Raw genomic sequence first — 22,730 nt, 5'->3', positions numbered from 1 at the left:
ACACACACACACAGTGACACACACACACACAGTGACACACACACAGTGACACACACAGTGACACACACACAGTGTACACACACACACAGTGACACACACACAGTGACACACACACAGTGACACACACATACACAGTGACACACACATACACAGTGACACACACAGTGACACACACACAGTGACACACACACACAGTGACACACACAGTGACACACACAGTGACACACACACAGTGACACACACACAGTGACACACACACAGTGACACACACACAGTGATACACACAGTGACACACACACAGTGACACACACACACAGTGACACACACACAGTGACACACACAGTGACACACACACAGTGACACACAGTGACACACACACAGTGACACACACAGTGACACACACAGTGACACACACACACAGTGACACACACACAGTGACACACACACAGTGACACACACACAGTGTACACACACACACAGTGACACACACACAGTGACACACACACACAGTGACACACACACACACACAGTGACACACACACAGTGACACACACAGTGACACACACAGTGACACACACACAGTGACACACACACAGTGACACACACACAGTGTACACACACACACAGTGACACACACACAGTGACACACACAGTGACACACACACAGTGTACACACACACACAGTGACACACACACAGTGACACACACATACACAGTGACACACACACAGTGACACACAGTGACACACACACAGAGTGACACACACACACACACAGTGACACACACACAGTGACACACACACACAGTGACACACACACAGTGACACACACAGTGTACACACACAGTGACACACACAGTGACACACACAGTGACACACACACAGTGACACACATACACAGTGACACACACACAGTGACACACACAGTGACACACACAGTGACACACACACAGTGACACACACACACAGTGACACACACACAGTGACACACACACAGTGACACACACACACAGTGACACACACAGTGACACACACAGTGACACACACACAGTGACACACACAGTGACACACACAGTGACACACACACACAGTGACACACACACACAGTGACACACACAGTGACACACACACAGTGACACACACACACAGTGACACACACAGTGACACACACACAGTGACACACACACACAGTGACACACACAGTGACACACACACAGTGACACACACAGTGACACACAGTGACACACACACACAGTGACACACACAGTGACACACACACACAGTGACACACACACACAGTGACACACACACACAGTGACACACACACAGTGACACACACACACAGTGACATACACACACACACAGTGACACACACACACACAGTGACACACACAGACACACTGACACACACACTGACACACACACAGTGACACACACACAGTGACACACACACACAGTGACACACACACACAGTGACACACACACACAGTGACACACACACACAGTGACACACACACACACACAGAGACACCCACACAGAGACACACACACAGTGACAAACACAGTGAAACACACACTGTGTGTCTATGTGTCTGTGTGTGTGTCTATGAATCTCTGTGTGTGTCTATGAGTCTGTATGTGTGTCTATGTGTGTGTGTGTGTCTATGAGTCTGTGTGTGTCTATGTGTGTGTTTGTGTGTCTATGAGTCTGTGTGTGTGTGTCTGTGTCTGTGTGTGTGTCTATGAATCTCTGTGTGTGTCTATGAGTCTGTATGTGTGTCTATGTGTGTGTGTGTGTGTCTATGAGTCTGTGTGTGTGTCTATGTGTCTGTGTGTGTGTCTATGAATCTCTGTGTGTGTCTATGAGTCTGTATGTGTGTCTATGTGTGTGTGTGTGTCTATGAGTCTGTGTGTGTGTCCGTGTCTGTGTGTGTGTCCGTGTCTGTGTGTGTGTCTATGAGTCTGTGTGTATCTATGAGTCTGTGTGTGTACGAGTCTGTGTGTGTGTAGAGTCTGTGTGTGTCTATGTGTCTGTGTGTGTGTGTAGAGTCTGTGTGTGTCTATGAGTCTGTGTGTGTGTGTGTACGAGTCTGTGTGTGTGTACGAGTCTGTGTGTGTGTGTGTGTCTACGAGTCTGTGTGTGTGTGTACGAGTCTGTGTGTGCGAGTCTGTGTGTGTGTGTGTGTCTGTGTGAGTGTGTACGAGTCTGTGTGTGTGTACGAGTCTGTGTGTGTGTGTACGAGTCTGTGTGTGTGTGTGTGTGTACTAGTCTGTGTGTGTGTGTACGAGTCTGTGTGTGTGTACGAGTCTGTGTGTGTGTGTACGAGTCTGTGTGTGTGTGTGAGTCTGTGTGTGTGTGCGAGTCTCTGTGTGTGTGTCTACGAGTCTGTGTGTGTGTGTGTGTAAGAGTCTGTGTGTGAGTGTGTACTAGTCTGTGTGTGTGTACGAGTCTGTGTGTGTGTACGAGTCTGTGTGTGTGTGTACAAGTCTGTGTGTGTGTGAGTCTGTGTGTGTGTGCGAGTCTCTGTGTGTGTGTGCGGGTCTCTGTGTGTGTGTGTACGAGTCTGTGTGTGTGTGTGTACGAGTCTGTGTGTGTGTGTGTGTACGAGTCTGTGTGTGTGTGTGTGTACGAGTCTGTGTGTACGAGTCTCTGTGTGTGTGTGTGTCTGTGTGTGTGTGTACGAGTCTGTGTGTGTGTGTACGAGTCTGTGTGTGTGTGTACGAGTCTGTGTGTGTGTGTGTGCGAGTCTCTGTGTGTGTGTGTACGAGTCTCTGTGTGTGTGTGTCTGTGTGTGTGTGTGTACGAGTCTGTGTGTGTGTGTGTACGAGTCTGTGTGTGTGCGCGAGTCTCTGTGTGTGTGTGTGTGTACGAGTCTGTGTGTGTGTGTGCGAGTCTGTGTGTGTGTGTACGAGTCTGTGTGTGTGTGTGTACGAGTCTGTGTGTGTGCGCGAGTCTCTGTGTGTGTGTGTGTGCGAGTCTGTGTGTGTGTGCGAGTCTTTGTGTGTGTGTGTGTGCGAGTCTCTGTGTGTGTGTGTACGAGTCTGTGTGTGTGTGTGAGTCTCTGTGTGTGTGTGTGCGAGTCTGTGTGTGTGTGCGAGTCTCTGTGTGTGTGTGTGTACGAGTCTGTGTGTGTGTGTGAGTCTCTGTGTGTGTGTGTGTGTGAGTCTGTGTGTGTGTGCGAGTCTCTGTGTGTGTGTGTGTCTGTGTGTGTGTGTGTACGAGTCTGTGTGTGTGTGTGTCTGTGCGTACCGAGTGAGAACCCCAGGTAGAGCTGCAGGTAGGCGGTGAAGAGCCGTGCCAGGTTGGTGAGGAGGCGTCCGCTCGCGTTTCCCCCGTAGAGTTCGTGCACAGAGTGAACAAGTCCCAGTGATGTGCTGCCCATATGGGCCTTGTCCAGCAGGCCGCAGAGCAGTTCACCGCCACGGATAATCACCTAGAGATAGTCACACAGATAGTTAGATAGATACAGAGTTAGTTAGATAGATACAGAGTTAGTTAGATAGATAGATAGATACAGAGATAGTTAGATAGATACAGAGATAGTTAGATAGATACAGAGATAGTCACAGAGATAGTTAGATAGTTAGATAGATACAAAGGTAGTTAGATAGATACAGAGTTAGTTAGATAGATACAGAGTTAGTTAGATAGATACAGAGGTAGTTAGATAGATACAGAGTTAGTTAGATACATACAGAGTTAGTTAGATAGATACAGAGTTAGTTAGATAGAGTTAGTTATATAGATACAGAGTTAGTTAGATAGATACAGAGTTAGTTGGTTACAGAGTTAGTTAGTTAGATAGATAGATACAGAGTTAGTTAGATAGATACAGAGTTAGTTAGATAGATACAAAGTTAGTTAGATAGATAGATACAGAGTTAGATAGATACAGAGTTAGTTAGAGAAAGCCTTGTCCAGCAGGCCGCAGAGCAGCTCACCGCCACGGATAATCACCTAGAGATAGTCACACAGATAGTTAGATAGATACAGAGTTAGTTAGATAGATACAGAGATAGTTAGATAGATACAGAGTTAGTTAGATAGATACAGAGTGAGTTAGATAGATACAGAGTTAGTTAGATAGAGTTAGTTATATAGATACAGAGTTAGTTAGATAGATACAGAGTTAGTTGGTTACAGAGTTAGTTAGTTAGTTAGATAGATACAGAGTTAGTTAGATAGATACAGAGTTAGTTAGATAGATACAGAGTTAGTTAGATAGATACAGAGTTAGTTAGATAGATACAGTTAGTTAGATAGATACAGAGTTAGTTAGATACATACAGAGTTAGTTAGATAGATACAGAGTTAGTTAGATACATACAGAGTTAGTTAGATAGATACAGAGTTAGTTAGATAGATACAGAGTTAGTTAGATAGATACAGAGTTAGTTAGATACATACAGAGTTAGCTAGATAGATACAGAGTTAGTGAGAGGAAGCCTTGTCCAGCAGGCCGCACAGCAGCTCACCACCACGGATAATCACCTAGAGATAGCCACACAGATAGTTAGATAGATACAGAGTTAGTTAGATACATACAGAGTTAGTTAGATAGATAGATAGATACAGAGATAGTTGGATAGATACAGAGTTAGTTAGATAGTTAGATAGATACAGAGTTAGTTAGATAAATACAGAGTTAGTTAGAGAAAGCCTAGTCCAGCAGGCCGCAGAGTAGCTCACCGCCACGGATAATCACTTAGAGATAGTCACACAGATAGTTAGATAGATACAGAGTTAGTTAGATAGATACAGAGTTAGTTAGATAGATACAGAGTTAGTTAGTTAGTTAGATAGCTACAGAGATAGTTAGATAGATACAGAGTTAGTTAGATAGTTAGATAGATACAGAGATAGTTAGATAGATACAGAGTAAGTTAGAGAAAGCCTTGTCCAGCAGGCCGCAGAGCAGCTCACCGCCACGGATAATCACCCAGAGATAGTCACACAGATAGTTAGATACAGAGTTAGTTAGATAGATACAGAGTTAGTTAGTTACAGAGTTAGTTAGTTAGATAGATACAGAGTTAGTTAGATAGATACAGAGTTAGATAGATAGATACAGAGTTAGTTAGATAGATACAGAGTTGGTTAGATAGATACAGAGTTAGTTAGATAGATACAGAGTTAGTTAGTTACAGAGTTAGTTAGTTAGATAGATACAGAGTTAGTTAGATAGATACAGAGTTAGTTAGATAGATACAGAGTTAGTTAGATACATACAGAGTTAGTTAGATAGATACAGAGTTAGTTAGATACATACAGAGTTAGTTAGATAGATACAGAGTTAGTTAGATAGATACAGAGTTAGTTAGATAGATACAGAGTTAGTTAGATACATACAGAGTTAGCTAGATAGATACAGAGTTAGTGAGAGGAAGCCTTGTCCAGCAGGCCGCACAGCAGCTCACCACCACGGATAATCACCTAGAGATAGTCACACAGATAGTTAGATAGATACAGAGTTAGTTGGATACATACAGAGTTAGTTAGATAGATAGATACAGAGATAGTTGGATAGATACAGAGTTAGTTAGATAGTTAGATAGATACAGAGTTAGTTAGATAAATACAGAGTTAGTTAGAGAAAGCCTAGTCCAGCAGGCCGCAGAGTAGTTCACCGCCACGGATAATCACTTAGAGATAGTCACACAGATAGTTAGATAGATACAGAGTTAGTTAGATAGATACAGAGTTAGTTAGATAGATACAGAGTTAGTTAGATAGATACAGAGTTAGTTAGTTAGATAGATACAGAGATAGTTAGATAGATACAGAGTTAGTTAGATAGTTAGATAGATACAGAGATAGTTAGATAGATACAGAGTAAGTTAGAGAAAGCCTTGTCCAGCAGGCCGCAGAGCAGCTCACCGCCACGGATAATCACCCAGAGATAGTCACACAGATAGTTAGATACAGAGTTAGTTAGATATATACAGAGTTAGTTAGTTACAGAGTTAGTTAGTTAGATAGATACAGAGTTAGTTAGATAGATACAGAGTTAGATAGATAGATACAGAGTTAGTTAGATAGATACAGAGTTAGTTAGATAGATACAGAGTTAGTTAGATAGATACAGAGTTAGTTAGTTACAGAGTTAGTTAGTTAGTTAGATAGATACAGAGTTAGTTAGATAGATACAGAGTTAGTTAGATAGATACAGAGTTAGTTAGATAGATACAGAGTTAGTTAGATAAATACAGAGTTAGTTAGAGAAAGCCTTGTCCAGTAGGCCGCAGAGGAGCTCACCGCCACGGATAATCACCTAGAGATAGTCACAGAGATAGTTAGATAGATACATAGTTAGTTAGATAGATACAGAGTTAGTTAGATAGATACAGAGTTAGTTAGTTAGTTAGATACAGAGTTAGTTAGAGAAAGCCTTGTCCAGCAGGCCGTAGAGGAGCTCACCGCCACGGATAATCACCTAGAGATAGTCACACAGATAGTTAGATAGATACAGAGTTAGTTATATAGATACAGAGTTAGTTAGATAGATACAGAGATAGTTAAATAGATACAGAGTTAGCGAAAGCCTTGTCCAGCAGGCCGAGGAGGAGCTCACCGCCACGGATAATCACCTAGAGATAGTCACAGAGATAGTCACAGAGATACACAGAGATAGTCACAGAGATAGTCACGGAGATAGTTAGATAGATAGATACAGAGATAGTCACAGAGATAGTCACAGAGATAGTCACAGAGATAGTTAGATGGTTAGATAGATACAGAGGTAGTTAGATAGATACAGAGTTAGTTAGAGAAAGCCTTGTCCAGCAGGCCGCAGAGGAGCTCACTGCCACGGATAATCACCTAGAGATAGTCACAGAGATAGTTAGATAGATACAGAGTTAGTTAGATAGATACAGAGATAGTTAGATAGATACAGAGTTAGTTAGATAGATACAGAGATAGATACAGAGTTAGTTAGATAGATACAGAGATAGTTAGATAGATACAGAGATAGTTAGATAGATACAGAGTTAGATAGATACAGAGTTAGATAGATACAGAGTTAGTTAGATAGATACAGAGTTAGTTAGATACAGAGATAGTCACAGAGATAGTCACAGAGATAGCCACAGAGATACACAGAGATAGTCACAGAGATAGTCACGGAGATAGTCAGAGATAGTCATGGAGATAGTTAGATAGTTAGATAGATACAGAGGTAGTTAGATAGATACAGAGTTAGTTAGATAGATACAGAGTTTGTTAGAGAAAGCCTTGTCCAGCAGGCCGCAGAGGAGCTCACTGCCATGGATAATCACCTAGAGATAGTCAGAGAGATACAAAGAGATAGTCACAGAGATAGTTTGATAGATACAGAGTTAGTTAGATAGATACAGAGTTAGTTAGATAGTTACAGAGTTAGTTAGATAGATACAGAGTTAGTTAGATAGATACAGAGTTAGTTAGATAGATAGAGAGTTAGTTAGATAGTTAGATAGATACAGAGATAGTTAGATAGATACAGAGTTAGTTAGATAGTTAGATAGATACAGAGATAGATAGATAGAGAGTTAGTTAGATAGATACAGAGTTAGTTAGATAGATACAGAGTTAGATAGATAGAGTTAGTTAGATAGATACAGAGTTAGTTAGATAGTTAGATAGATACAGAGATAGTTAGATAGATACAGAGTTAGTTAAAGCCTTGTCCAGCAGGCCGCAGAGTAGCTCACCACCACAGATAATCACCTAGAGATAGTCACAGAGAGATACACAGAGATAGTAACAGAGATAGTCACAGAGATAGTCACAGAGTTAGTTAGTTAGATACAGAGATAGTCACAGAGATATACACAGAGATATACACAAAGATAGTCACAGAATCACAGAGAGATACAGAGATATACACACAGATAGTTAGATAGTTACAGAGATAGTCAGAGATAGTCACAGAGATAGTCACAGAGTTAGTTAGTTAGCTAGATACAGAGATAGTCACAGAGATAGTCACAGAGATAGATACAGAGATAGTCACAGAGATAGATAGTTACAGAGTTAGTTAGATAGATACAGAGTTAGATAGATACAGAGATAGTCACAGAGATATACACAGAGATAGTTAGAGTTAGATACAGGTGCGTGTGTGTGTACAGTGAGTGTGTGTGTACACTGTGTGTGTGTACAGTGTGTGCGTGTCACTGTGTGTACACACACCGGCATTGGCGCATCTACACAACATCACGGATGCACGCCGGGTCCAAGCAAGAACATCTGCTGGACTACATAGTGACGGACCAGCGGATGCGAGCCCATGTCCTTGACACCAGGACCTACCGTGGAGCTGATCTGCCCTCTGACCATCGACTAGTCATCTGTAAGATGCGCCTGCCATTCTTCCACTCCGGTGGTGGGTGTACACCCAGGACCCCATTCCAACCTAAGGTGGCCTGGTCTCAGCTAGCTGATTAAAGTTGCAAGCGAGAATTTCATCATCACTTGCGGCTGGGGTTGGCATCGTCCCCGACTCCTCCTGATGTCGAGGGTAAATGGGCGAGGTTTAGGACTGTGACTCATGCAGCTGCAATGGCTGCTTTGGGTACGCGGTCCAGACCTCCGCAGAGACCCTGCCTGACAGAGGAGGTGTTCAGGATGGTTGAGAAAAAGTGACAGGCCCACTGTCATCGGCTACAGAATCCCACGTCAGAGAACGAGGAGGCTTACCGCAGCCTTCGCTCGGAGGTTCGTAACAACTACAGGGGCATCTCACTCCTCAGTGTGCCAGGAAAGGTCCTGGCAAGGATTATTCAACATCGCCTTGCCAGGCACGCTGAGGAGAGGCTTGCGGAGCCCCAATGCGGTTTCAGGAAAGGGCGGTCCTACACAGATGCCATATTTTCTGTCCGTCTGCTACAGCAGAGGTGTAGGGAATTCCAGCAAGACCTACATCTCTGCTTTATTGACCTGGTCAAGGCCTATGATACCATCAGTAGGCCTGGGCTCTGGGTCGTTCTTCGTGCTTTTAGAGTCCCTGACCCTCTGCTCACGATCATTAAGGACCTTCATGATGGTGAGCGGGCCTGGGAAAAACTACGTGGCCAGGAGTCAGAGCCATTCTCTGTACACCGTGTGTGTACAGGTGTGTATACAGGTGTGTCACTGTGTGTGTACAGGTGTGTATAGGTGTATGTAAAGGTGTGTGTGTGTAAACGTGTGTCTGTGTGTCACTATGTGTGTGTGTGTCACTGTGTGTGTGTCACTGTGTGTGCGTGTACACTGTGTGTGTGTCACTGTGTGTGTGTTACTGTGTGTGTGTTACTGTGTGTGTGTACACTGTGTGTGTGTCACTCTGTGTGTGTGTACACTGTGTGTGTGTGTACACTGTGTGTGTGTACAGGTGTGTGCGTGTACAGGTGTGTATAGGTGTGTGTGTATAGGTGTGTGTGCGTACAGGTGTGCGTGCGTGCGTGTCTGTGTGTACAGGTGTGTGTACAGGTGCGTATAGGTGTGTGTGTCACTGTGTGTGTGTGTCACTGTGTGTGTGTGTCACTGTGTGTGTGTGTCACTGTGTGTGTGTACAGGTGTGTGTGTGTACACTGTGTGTACATACAGGTGTGTGCGTGTCTGTGTGTGCGCGTACAGCTACCTGTGATTCACACATGAGTGTGGGGTTGAACCCAGGTGTGTGTGTACACTGTGTGTGTGTCACCGTGTGTGTGTGTGTGTGTCACTGTGTGTGTGTCACTGTGTGTGTGTACACTGTGTGTGTGTCACTGTGTGTGTGTCACTGTGTGTGTGTGTGTACACTGTGTGTGTGTGTCACTGTGTGTGTGTGTCACTGTGTGTGTACACTGTGTGTGTGTGTCACTGTGTGTGTGTGTGTCACTGTGTGTGTGTGTACACTGTGTGTGTGTGTGTCACTGTGTGTGTGTGTGTGTGTCACTGTGTGTGTCTGTGTGTGTGTACAGCTACCTGTGATTCACACATGAGTGCGGGGTTGAACCCAGGTATGTGTGTACACTGTGTGTGTGTACAGGTGTGTGTGTACAGGTGTGTACAGGTGTGTGTGTGCGTACAGCTACCTGTGATTCACACATGAGTGCGGGGTTGAACCCAGGTGTGTGTGTACAGGTGTGTGTGTGTCACTGTGTGTGTGTGTGTCACTGTGTGTGTGTGTGTCACTGTGTGTGTGTCACTGTGTGTGTGTACAGGTGTGTACAGGTGTGTGCGTACAGCTACCTGTGATTCACACATGAGTGCGGGGTTGAACCCAGGTATGTGTGTACACTGTGTGTGTGTGTGTCACTGTGTGTGTGTGTGTCACTGTGTGTGTGTGTGTGTCACTGTGTGTGTGTCACTGTGTGTGTGTGTACAGGTGTGTACAGGTGTGTGCGTACAGCTACCTGTGATTCACACATGAGCGCGGGGTTGAACCCAGGCGACTTGACCTTCCGGGCAGGGAGGCGAAGCCAGGCCCTGCCACCCACCTTGGCCGATCCATTCAGGTTCAGCGGAGGAGCGCCCAGCGGCAGTGAGTTGACCAGCAGGGTGGACACCAGCTGTGAAGGGTGAGTACAGGGGGTGAGTGAGTTCACCACCAGGGTGGACACCAGCTAGAGGGTGAGTACAGGGGGTGAGTGAGTTGACCAGCAGGGTGGACACCAGCTGAGAGGGGTGAGTACAGGGGGAGTGAGTTCACCACCAGGGTGGACACCAGCTGGGGGTGAGAGTTCACCACCAGGGTGGACACCAGCTGGGAGGGGTGAGTACAGGGTGAGTGAGTTGACCAGCAGGGTGGACACCAGCTGAGAGGGGTGAGTACAGGGTGAGTGAGTTGACCAGCAGGGTGGACACCAGCTGAGAAGGGGTGAGTGAGTTCACCACCAGGGTGGACACCAGGTGGGGGTGAGAGTTCACCACCAGGGTGGACACCAGCTGGGATGGGTGAGTACAGGGGGTGAGTGAGTTCACCACCAGGGTGGACACCAGCTGTGAAGGGTGAGTACAGGGGGTGAGTGAGTTCACCACCAGGGTGGACACCAGGTGGGGGTGAGAGTTCACCAACAGGGTGGACACCAGCTGGGATGGGTGAGTACAGGGGGTGAGTGAGTTCACCACCAGGGTGGACACCAGCTGAGAGGGGTGAGTACAGGGGGTGAGTGAGTTGACCAGCAGGGTGGACACCAGCTAGGAGGGGTGAGTACAGGGTGAGTGAGTTCACCACCAGGGTGGACACCAGCTGAGAGGGGTGAGTACAGGGTGAGTGAGTTCACCACCAGGGTGGACATCAGCTAGAGGGGTGAGTACAGGGTGAGTGAGTTGACCAGCAGGGTGGACACCAGCTAGAGGGGTGAGTACAGGGTGAGTGAGTTGACCAGCAGGGTGGACACCAGCTGTGGGTGAGTACAGGGGGTGAGTGAGTTGACCAGCAGGGTGGACACCAGCTAGAGGGGTGAGTACAGGGTGAGTGAGTTGACCACCGGGGTGGACATCAGCTGGGAAGGGTGAGTACAGGGTGAGTGAGTTCACTACACCACCCGCTACACTACCCACTAGCGGGTAGTGTAGTGGGTAGTGTAGCGTGTAGTGTGTAGTGTAGTGGGTAGTGTAGTGTGTAGTGTAGTGGGTGGTGTAGTAGTGTAGTGTAGTGTGTAGTGTATAGTGTGTAGTGTAGTGGGTAGTGTAGTAGTGTAGTGTAGTGTGTAGTGTATAGTGTGTAGTGTAGTGGGTAGTGTAGTAGTGTAGTGTGTGTGTAGTGTAGTGGGTAGTGTAGTGGGTGGTGTAGTGTATAGTGTAGTGTGTAGTGTAGTGTAGTGTGTAGTGTAGTGGGTGGTGTAGTGTAGTGTGTAGTGTAGTGTATAATGTAGTGTGTAGTGTAGTGTGTAGTGTAGTGTAGTGTGTAGTGTAGTGTGTAGTGTAGTGGGTGGTGTAGTGGGTGGTGTAGTAGTGTAGTGTGTAGTGTAGTGTGTGTAGTAGTGTAGTATTGTAGTGTGTAGTGTAGTAGTGTAACAGGTAGTGCAGTGTGTAGTGTAGTAGTGTAGTATGTAGTGTAGTAGTGTAGCAGGTAGTGTAGTAGTGTAGCAGGTAGTGTAACAGGTAGTGTAGTAGTGTAACAGGTAGTGTAGTGTGTGTAGTAGTGTAGTGTGTGTAGTAGTGTAGTGTAGTAGTGTAACAGGTAGTGTAGTGTGTAGTGTAACAGGTAGTGTAGTGTGTAGTGTAACAGGTAGTGTAGTGTAGTAGTGTAACAGGTAGTGTAGTAGTGTAACAGGTAGTGTAGTGTGTAGTGTAACAGGTAGTGTAGTGTGTAGTGTAGTAGTGTAACAGGTAGTGTAACAGGTAGTGTAACAGGTAGTGTAGTGTGTAGTGTGTAGTGTAACAGGTAGTGGTGTGTAGTGTAACAGGTAGTGTAGTGTGTAGTGTAACAGGTAGTGTAGTAGTGTAACAGGTAGTGTAGTAGTGTAACAGGTAGTGTAACAGGTAGTGTAGTAGTGTAACAGGTAGTGTAACAGGTAGTGTAATGTGTAGTGTAACAGGTAGTGTAGTGTGTAGTGTAACAGGTAGTGTAGTAGTGTAGTGTGTAGTGTAACAGGTAGTGTAGTGTGTAGTGTAACAGGTAGTGTAGTGTGTAGTGTAACAGGTAGTGTGTAGTGTAACAGGTAGTGTAGTAGTGTAACAGGTAGTGTAACAGGTAGTGTACCTGCTTGCCCGTCCACAGGACGCGAGGCCTACATATGGCAGGCGGTAGCATCCTGAGCCTGTGTGTGTAGTAGTGTATAGTGTAGCAGTGTAGTGTAGTAGTGTAGTAGTGTAACAGGTAGTGTAGTAGTGTAACAGGTAGTGTAGTAGTGTAACAGGTAGTGTAACAGGTAGTGTAGTGTGTAGTGTAACAGGTAGTGTAGTAGTGTAACAGGTAGTGTAGTAGTGTAACAGGTAGTGTAACAGGTAGTGTAGTAGTGTAACAGGTAGTGTAGTGTGTAGTGTAACAGGTAGTGTAGTGTGTAGTGTAACAGGTAGTGTAGTGTGTAGTGTAACAGGTAGTGTAGTGTGTAGTGTAACAGGTAGTGTAGTGTGTAGTGTAACAGGTAGTGTGTAGTGTAACAGGTAGTGTAGTAGTGTAACAGGTAGTGTAACAGGTAGTGTACCTGCTTGCCCGTCCACAGGACGCGAGGCCTACATATGGCAGGCGGTAGCATCCTGAGCCTGTGTGTGTAGTAGTGTAGTGTGTAGTGTAGTGTAGTAGTGTAACAGGTAGTGTAGTAGTGTAACAGGTAGTGTAGTAGTGTAACAGGTAGTGTAACAGGTAGTGTAGTGTGTAGTGTAACAGGTAGTGTAGTAGTGTAACAGGTAGTGTAACAGGTAGTGTAGTAGTGTAACAGGTAGTGTAACAGGTAGTGTAGTGTGTAGTGTAACAGGTAGTGTAGTGTGTAGTGTAACAGGTAGTGTAGTGTGTAGTGTAACAGGTAGTGTAGTAGTGTAGTGTGTAGTGTAACAGGTAGTGTAGTGTGTAGTGTAACAGGCAGTGTAGTGTGTAGTGTAACAGGTAGTGTAGTAGTGTAACAGGTAGTGTAACAGGTAGTGTACCTGCTTGCCCGTCCACAGGACGCGAGGCCTACATATGGCAGGCGGTAGCATCCTGAGCCTGTGTGTGTAGTAGTGTAGTGTAGTAGTGTAACAGGCAGTGTAACAGGTAGTGTAACAGGTAGTGTAGTGTGTAGTGTAGTAGTGTAATAGGTAGTGTAACAGGTAGTGTAGTGTAGTAGTGTAGTGTAACAGGTAGTGTAGTAGTGTAACAGGTAGTGTAGTAGTGTAGTGTGTAGTGTAACAGGTAGTGTAGTGTAGTAGTGTAACAGGTAGTGTAGTGTGTCGTGTAACAGGTAGTGTAGTGTGTAGTGTAACAGGTAGTGTGTAGTGTAACAGGTAGTGTAGTGTGTAGTGTAACAGGTAGTGTAGTGTGTAGTGTAACAGGTAGTGTAGTGTGTAGTGTAACAGGTAGTGTAGTAGTGTAACAGGTAGTGTAGTGTGTAGTGTAACAGGTAGTGTAGTGTGTAGTGTAACAGGTAGTGTAGTAGTGTAACAGGTAGTGTAGTGTGTAGTGTAACAGGTAGTGTAGTGTGTAGTGTAACAGGTAGTGTAACAGGTAGTGTAGTAGTGTAACAGGTAGTGTAACAGGTAGTGTACCTGCTTGCCCGTCCACAGGACGCGAGGCCTACATATGGCAGGCGGTAGCATCCTGAGCCTGTGTGTGTAGTAGTGTATAGTGTAGCAGTGTAGTGTAGTAGTGTAGTAGTGTAACAGGTAGTGTAGTAGTGTAACAGGTAGTGTAACAGGTAGTGTAGTGTGTAGTGTAACAGGTAGTGTACCTGCTTGCCCGTCCACAGGACGCGAGGCCTACATATAGCAGGCGGTAACATCCTCAGCCTGTGAGTCTCCCCGTGCAGGCCCAGGTAAGTCAGCCTGTGTGTAGTAGTGTAGCGTGTAGTGTAACAGGTAGTGTAACAGGTAGTGTAGTGTAGTAGTGTAACAGGTAGTGTAACAGGTAGTGTAGTAGTGTAACAGGTAGTGTACCTGCTTGCCCGTCCACAGTACAAGAGGCCTACGTATGGCAGGCGGTAACATCCTGAGCCTGTGCGTCTCCCCGTGCAGGCCCAGGTAAGTCAGCCTGTGTGTGTAGTAGTGTAGTGTAGTGTGTAGTGTAGTAGTGTAACAGGTAGTGTAGTAGTGTAACAGGTAGTGTAGTGTGTAGTGTAACAGGTAGTGTAGTAGTGTAACAGGTAGTGTAACAGGTAGTGTACCTGCTTGCCCGTCCACAGTACAAGAGGCCTACGTATAGCAGGCGGTAACATCCTGAGCCTGTGCGTCTCCCCGTGCAGGCCCAGGTAAGTCAGCCTGTGTGTGTAGTAGTGTAGTGTAGTAGTAGTGTAACAGGTAGTGTAGTGTGTAGTGTAACAGGTAGTGTAACAGGTAGTGTAACAGGTAGTGTACCTGCTTGCCCGTCCACAGTACACGAGGCCTACGTATGGCAGGCGGTAACATCCTGAGCCTGTGCGTCTCCCCGTGCAGGCCCAGGTAAGTCAGCCTGTGTGTGTAGTAGTGTAGTGTAGTAGTAGTGTAACAGGTAGTGTAGTAGTGTAACAGGTAGTGTAGTAGTGTAACAGGTAGTGTAACAGGTAGTGTAACAGGTAGTGTACCTGCTTGCCCGTCCACAGTACAAGAGGCCTACGTATGGCAGGCGGTAACATCCTCAGCCTGTGAGTCTCCCCGTGCAGGCCCAGGTAAGTCAGCCTGTGTGTGTAGTAGTGTAGTAGTAGTGTAACAGGTAGTGTAACAGGTAGTGTAGTAGTGTAACAGGTAGTGTAGTAGTGTAACAGGTAGTGTAACAGGTAGTGTACCTGCTTGCCCGTCCACAGGACGTGAGGCCTACGTATGGCAGGCGGTAACATCCTGAGCCTGTGCGTCTCCCCGTGCAGGCCCAGGTAAGTCAGCCTGTGTGTAGTAGTGTAGTAGTGTAACAGGTAGTGTAACAGGTAGTGTAGTAGTGTAACAGGTAGTGTAACAGGTACCCACACGTACCTGCTTGCCCGTCCACAGTACAAGAGGCCTACGTATGGCAGGCGGTAACATCCTCAGCCTGTGCGTCTCCCCGTGCAGGCCCAGGTAAGTCAGCCTGTGTGTAGTAGTGTAGTGTAGTAGTAGTGTAACAGGTAGTGTAACAGGTAGTGTAGTAGTGTAACAGGTAGTGTAGAAGGTAGTGTACCTGCTTGCCCGTCCACAGGACGTGAGGCCTACGTATGGCAGGCGGTAACATCCTGAGCCTGTGAGTCTCCCCGTGCAGGCCCAGGTAAGTCAGCCTGTGTGTGTAGTAGTGTAGTGTAGTAGTAGTGTAACAGGTAGTGTAGTGTGTAGTGTAACAGGTAGTGTAACAGGTAGTGTACCTGCTTGCCCGTCCACAGGACGTGAGGCCTACGTATAGCAGGCGGTAACATCCTGAGCCTGTGCGTCTCCCCGTGCAGGCCCAGGTAAGTCAGCCTGTGTGTGTAGTAGTGTAGTGTAGTAGTAGTGTAACAGGTAGTGTAGTGTGTAGTGTAACAGGTAGTGTAGTAGTGTAGCGTGTAGTGTAGTAGTGTAGTGTGTAGTGTAGTAGTGTAACAGGTAGTGTAACAGGTAGTGTAACAGGTAGTGTACCTGCTTGCCCGTCCACAGTACAAGAGGCCTACGTATGGCAGGCGGTAACATCCTCAGCCTGTGCGTCTCCCCGTGCAGGCCCAGGTAAGTCAGCCTGTGTGTGTAGTAGTGTAGTGTAGTAGTGTAACAGGTAGTGTAACAGGTAGTGTAATAGGTAGAGTAGTAGTGTAACAGGTAGTGTAACAGGTAGTGTAGTAGTGTAACAGGTAGTGTAACAGGTACCCACACGTACCTGCTTGCCTGTCCACAGGACGCGAGGCCTACGTATAGCAGGCGGTAACATCCTCAGCCTGTGCGTCTCCCCGTGCAGGCCCAGGTAAGTCAGCCTGTGTGTGTAGTAGTGTGTTGTGTAGTAGTGTAACAGGTAGTGTAGTGTGTAGTGTAACAGGTAGTGTAACAGGTAGTGTAGTAGTGTAACAGGTAGTGTAACAGGTAGTGTAACAGGTAGTGTACCTGCTTGCCCGTCCACAGTACAAGAGGCCTACGTATGGCAGGCGGTAACATCCTGAGCCTGTGCGTCTCCCCGTGCAGGCCCAGGTAAGTCAGCCTGTGTGTGTAGTAGTGTAGTGTAGTAGTGTAACAGGTAGTGTAACAGGTAGTGTAGTAGTGTAACAGGTAGTGTAACAGGTACCCACACGTACCTGCTTGCCTGTCCACAGGACGTGAGGCCTACGTATAGCAGGCGGTAACATCCTCAGCCTGTGCGTCTCCCCGTGCAGGCCCAGGTAAGTCAGCCTGTGTGTGTAGTAGTGTAACAGGTAGTGTAACAGGTAGTGTAGTAGTGTAACAGGTAGTGTAACAGGTAGTGTAACAGGTAGTGTACCTGCTTGCCCGTCCACAGTACGTGAGGCCTACGTATGGCAGGCGGTAACATCCTGAGCCTGTGAGTCTCCCCGTGCAGGCCCAGGTAAGTCAGCCTGTGTGTGTAGTAGTGTAGCGTGTAGTGTAACAGGTAGTGTAGTAGTGTAACAGGTAGTGTAGTAGTGTAACAGGTAGTGTAACAGGTAGTGTAACAGGTAGTGTACCTGCTTGCCCGTCCACAGTACGTGAGGCCTACGTATGGCAGGCGGTAACATCCTGAGCCTGTGAGTCTCCCCGTGCAGGCCCAGGTAAGTCAGCCTGTGTGTGTAGTAGTGTAGTGTGTAGTGTAACAGGTAGTGTAGAAGGTAGTGTACCTGCTTGCCCGTCCACAGGACGTGAGGCCTACGTATGGCAGGCGGTAACATCCTGAGCCTGTGCGTCTCCCCGTGCAGGCCCAGGTAAGTCAGCCTGTGATACTGCTCGCGAGTGAAGCAGGCCCCGCGGAGCGTCATGGCCGCCGCCGCAACCACGTGGTCCTGGATGAGGCCTGCCAGGGGCGTGCCGTCCTGCGTTGGCGGGCAGGGAGCAAGGGGCAAGGGTTGTGCGAGGAGGGCACGGGTTGTGTTAGTGGCGAGCAGGGCAAGGGTTGTGCGAGGAGGGCACGGGTTGTGTTAGCAGGGAGCACGGGGCAAGGGTTGTGCGAGGAGGGCACGGGTTGTGTTAGTGGCGAGCAGGGCAAGGGTTGTGCGAGGAGGGCACGGGTTGTGTTAGTGGCGAGCAGGGCAAGGGTTGTGCGAGGGCACGGGTTGTGTTAGCAGGGAGCACGGGGCAAGGGATGTGCGAGGAGGGCACGGGTTGTGTTAGTGGCGAGCAGGGCAAGGGTTGTGCGAGGAGGGCACGGGTTGTGTTAGTGGCGAGCAGGGCAAGGGTTGTGCGTGGAGGGCACGGGTTGTGTTAGCAGGGAGCACGGGGCAAGGGTTGTGCGAGGAGGGCACGGGTTGTGTTAGTGGCGAGCAGGGCAAGGGTTGTGCGAGGAGGGCACGGGTTGTGTTAGTGGCGAGCAGGGCAAGGGTTGTGCGAGGAGGGCACGGGTTGTGTTAGTGGCGAGCAGGACACAGGGCAAGGGTTGTGCGAGGAGGGCAAGGGTTGTGTTAGTGGCGAGCAGGGCAAGGGTTGTGCGAGGAGGGCACGGGTTGTGTTAGTGGCGAGCAGGACACAGGGCAAGGGTTGTGCGAGGAGGGCAAGGGTTGTGTTAGCAGGGCAAGGGTTGTGTGAGGAGGGCAAGGGTTGTGTTAGTGGCAGGACAAGGGTTGTGTGAGGAGGGCAAGGGTTGTGTCAGCAGGGCAAGGGTTGTGTTAGCAGGGCAAGGGTTGTGTGAGGAGGGCAAGGGTTGTGTTAGTGGCAGGGCAAGGGTTGTGTGAGGAGGGCAAGGGTTGTGTTAGCAGGGCAAGGGTTGTTAGCAGGGCAAGGGTTGTGTGAGGAGGGCAAGGGTTGTGTTAGTGGCAGGGCAAGGGTTGTGTGAGGAGGGCAAGAGTTGTGTTAGTGGCAGGGTGCAGGGCAAGGGTTGCCTCGGATAGCCTCGAGGTAGCCTCTAACCCGTGCCACCCAACCAACCCTCAACACCCACCCCCAACTTGTTCCACCCAACCAACCCTCAACACTCACCCCCAACCCGTGCCACCCAACCAACCCTCAACACCCAACCTGTGCCACCCAACCCGTGCCACCCAACCAAACCTCAACACCCACCCCCAACCCGTGCCACCCAACCCGTTCCACCCAACCAACCCTCAACACCCACCCCAACCCGTGCCACCCAACCAACCCTCAACACCCACCCCAACCCGTGCCACGCAACCAACCCTCAACACCCACCCCCAACCCGTGCCACGCAACCAACCCTCAACACCCACCCCAACCCGTGCCACGCAACCAACCCTTAACACCCATCCCAACCCTCAACACCCACCCCCAACCCGTGCCACCCACCCAACCCGTGCCACCCAACCCTCAACACCCACCCAACCCGTGCCACCCAACCCTCAACACCCACCCCCAACCCGTGCCACCCAACCAACCCTCAACACCCACCCAACCCGTGCCACCCAACCAACCCTCAACCCACCCCAACCCATTCCACCCAACCAACCCTCAACACCCAACCCAACCCGTGCCACCCAAACAACCCGTGCCACCCAACCAACCCTCAACACCCACCCCAACCCGTGCCACGCAACCAACCCTTAACACCCATCCCAACCCTCAACACCCACCCCCAACCCGTGCCACCCAACCAACCCGTGCCACCCAACCAAACCTCAACAACTAACCTGTGCCACCCAACCCGTGCCACCCAACCAACCCTTGCCACCCCAAACCAACCCTCAACACCCAACCCAACTCGTGCCACTCAACCCGTGCCACCAAGCAACCATCAACACCCACCCCTAGCCCGTGCCACCCAACCCGTGCCACCCAAGCAACCCTCAACACCCACCCCAACCCGTGCCACTCAACCCGTGCCACCCAACCCGTGCCACCCAACCAACCCGTGCCACCCAACCCGTGCCACCCAACCAACCCTCAACACCCACCCCAACCCGTGCCACCCAGCCCGTGCCACCCAACCAACCCGTGCCACCCAACCAATCCGTGCCACCCAACCAACCCTCAACACCCACCCCAACCCGTGCCACCCAACCCGTGCCACCCAACCCGTGCCACCCAACCAACCCGTGCCACCCAACCAACCCTCAACACTTAACCCGTGCCACCCACCCCCACCCCCAACCAACCAACCCAACCAACCCACCCACCCTCGCCACCCACCTTGGGCACCAGGTACTGCGTGTGAGTGGCGGCGAGCCCGAGCGCCTCAGCCCGTGCCACCTCGCTCTGGGGGAAGTGGGCGTTCATCTCGTCGCCGTCGAAGTCGGCGTTGTAGGCCTTGCACGAGGCATAGTGCAGGCGCAGGACCCGCTCGCCCCGCAGCACCCGTGCCACGTGCGCCTGCATGGAGGGTCGGTGCAGCGTCGGCTGCCGGTTCAGCAGGAGCACGTCCCCGTTGCGGAGGTGACGCAGGACCTGGGAGGGGGTGGGTGGCAAGGGTTGGGGTGGCAAGGGTTTGGGTGGTGAGGGTGGCAAGGGTTGGGGTGGGAGAGAGGGTTGTGGCTGCCGGTTCAGCAGGAGCACGTCCCCGTTGCGGAGGTGACGCAGGACCTGGGAGGGGGTGGGTGGCAAGGGTTGGGGTGGCGAGGGTTGGGGTGATGAGGGTGGCAAGGGTTGGGGTGGGAGAGAGGGTTGTGGCTGCCGGTTCAGGAGGAGCACGTCCCCGTTGCGGAGGTGACGCAGGACCTGGGAGGGGAGGGTGGCAAGGGTTGGGGTGGTGAGGGTGGCGAGGGTTGGGGTGGGAGAGAGGGGAGAGATAGTTGGGGTGGCGAGGGTTGGGAGAGAGGGTTGGGGTGGGAGAAAGAGGAGAGAGGGTTAAGGTGTCGAGGGTTGGGGTGGCAAGGGTTGGGGTGGGAGAGAGGGTTGGAGTGGCGAGGGTTGGGGTGGGAGAGAGGGGAGAGAGGGTTGGGGTGGAAAGGATTGGGGTGGCAAGGGTTGGGGTGGCAAGGGTTGGGGTGGGAGAGAGGAGAGAGGGTTAAGGTGTCGAGGGTTGGGGTGTCGAGGGTTGGGGTGGCAAGGGTTGGGGTGGCAAGGGTTGGGGTGGCAAGGGTTGGGGTGGGAGAGAGAGGAGAGAGGGTTAAGGTGTCGAGGGTTGGGGTGGCAAGGGTTGGGGTGGCAAGGGTTGGGGTGGCAAGGGTTGGGGTGGTGAGAGTGGCAAGGGTTGGGGTGGCGAGGGTTGGGATGGGAGAGAGGGTTGGGGTGGCGAGGGTTGGGGTGGGAGAGAGGGTCGGCTGGCGGTTCAGGAGGAGCAGGACCTGCTCGAGGGGAGGGGGTGGGTGGCAAGGGTTGGGGTGGCAAGGGTTGGGGTGGGAGAGAGGGGAGAGAGGGTTGTGTGGCAAGGGTTGGGGTGGCGAGGGTTGGGGTGGCAAGGGTTGGGGTGGCGAGGGTTGGGGTGGCAAGGGTTGGGGTGGTGAGGGTTGGGGTGGGAGAGAGGGGAGAGAGGGTTGGGGTGGCAAGGGTTGGGAGAGAGGGTTGGGGTGGGAGAGAGGGGAGAGAGGCTTAAGGTGTCGAGGGTTGGGGTGGCGAGGGTTGGGGTGGCGAGGGTTGGGGTGGCAAGGGTTGGGGTGGTGAGGGTGGCAAGGGTTTGGGGTGGCAAGGGTTGGGGTGGTGAGGGTGGCAAGGGTTGGGGTGGCAAGGGTTAGGTGGGAGAGAGGGGAGAGAGGGTTAAGGTGTCGAGGGTTGGGGTGGCGAGGGTTGGGGTGGCAAGGGTTGGGGTGGCAAGGGTGGCAAGGGTTGGGGTGGCAAGGGTTGGGGTGGTGAGGGTGGCAAGGGTTGGGGTGGCAAGGGTTGGGGTGGGAGAGAGAGGAGAGAGGGTTAAGGTGTCGAGGGTTGGGGTGGCGAGGGTTGGGGTGGCAAGGGTTGGGGTGCCAAGGGTTGGGGTGGCAATGGTTGGGGTGGCGAGGGTTGGGGTGGGAGAGAGAGGAGAGAGGGCTAAGGTGTCGAGGGTTGGGGTGGCGAGGGTTGGGGTGGCAAGGGTGGAACATGACAAGGGAGAGAGAGGGGGCAGCACCACCCACCCACTCACTCACCCACCCACCAACCCACTGACTCACTCACCCACCCACCAACCAACCCACTGACCCACCCACCAACCCACTCACCCACCAACCCACTCACTCACTCACCCACCCACCCACTCACCCACCCACTGACTCACTCACCCACCCACCCACCAACCAACCAACCCACTGACCCACCCACCAACCCACTCACCCACCAACCCACTCACCCACCCACTCACCCACCCACCCACTCACTCACCCACCCACCCACTCACCCACCCACTCACTCACCCACCCACTCACCCACTCACCCACCCACCCACCCACCACCCACTCACTCACCCACTCACTCACTCACCGACCCACTCACCCACCCACCCACTCACCCACCCACCCACCACCCATTCACCCACCCACCCACTCACCCACTCACCCACCCACCACCCACTCACTCACCTCACCCACCTACCCACCAACGCACCCACCACCAACCAACCTACTCACCCACCCACCAACCCACTCACCCACCCACCAACCCACCCACCCAATCACCAACCCACCAACCCACTCACCCACCCACCAACCAACCAACCCACTCACCCACCCACCCACCCACTCACCCACTCACCCACCCACCAACGCACTCACCAAATCACCCACTCACTCACCAACCTACTTACCCACCCACCAACCCACTCACCCACCCACCCACCCAATCACCAACCCACTCACTCACCCACCCACCAATCCACCCACCCACCAACCCACTCACTCACTCACCAACCCACTCACCAACCCACTCACCAACCAACCCACCAACCCACTCTCTCACCCACCCATCAACCCACCAACTCACCCACTCATCCACCCACCCACCAACCCACCAACTCACCCACCCACCAACCCACCCACCAACCCACCAACCAACCAACCCACTCACCAACTCAACCACTCATCCACCCACCCACCAACCCACCAACTCACCCACCCACTCACCCACCCACTCACTCACTCACCCACTCACCCACCCACTCACTCACCCACCCACCAATCCACCCACCCACCAACCCACTCACTCACTCACCAACCCACTCACCAACCAACCCACCAACCCACTCTCTCA

The 22,730-nt window shown here is 50.6% G+C and overlaps 1 protein-coding gene across 1 annotated transcript in view; it reads right to left on the bottom strand.

The window, feature by feature from the left end:
- The window catches only part of POLR1A (RNA polymerase I subunit A), a 144,289-nt gene that overhangs the window by 83,374 nt on the left and 38,185 nt on the right, over window positions 1-22,730 (bottom strand). Inside the window, exons 14-17 of the mRNA XM_076064594.1 lie at window positions 19,767-20,046; window positions 17,312-17,503; window positions 10,358-10,513; window positions 3,249-3,432 (exon numbers count right to left, since the gene is read on the bottom strand). Coding sequence (XP_075920709.1) covers window positions 3,249-3,432; window positions 10,358-10,513; window positions 17,312-17,503; window positions 19,767-20,046 — 812 coding nt within the window. The remainder of the gene's footprint in view (window positions 1-3,248; window positions 3,433-10,357; window positions 10,514-17,311; window positions 17,504-19,766; window positions 20,047-22,730) is intronic.

The sequence above is a fragment of the Petromyzon marinus genome, unplaced genomic scaffold (genome assembly GCF_048934315.1).
Source record: "Petromyzon marinus isolate PM22_M1 ecotype Great Lakes invasive population unplaced genomic scaffold, UKy_Petmar_22M1.pri1.0 PM_Scaffold_54, whole genome shotgun sequence".
Lineage (NCBI taxonomy): Eukaryota > Metazoa > Chordata > Hyperoartia > Petromyzontiformes > Petromyzontidae > Petromyzon > Petromyzon marinus.
The sequence above is the reverse complement of the archived record's forward strand: the minus strand, read 5'-3'. Positions and strand labels throughout refer to the sequence as shown.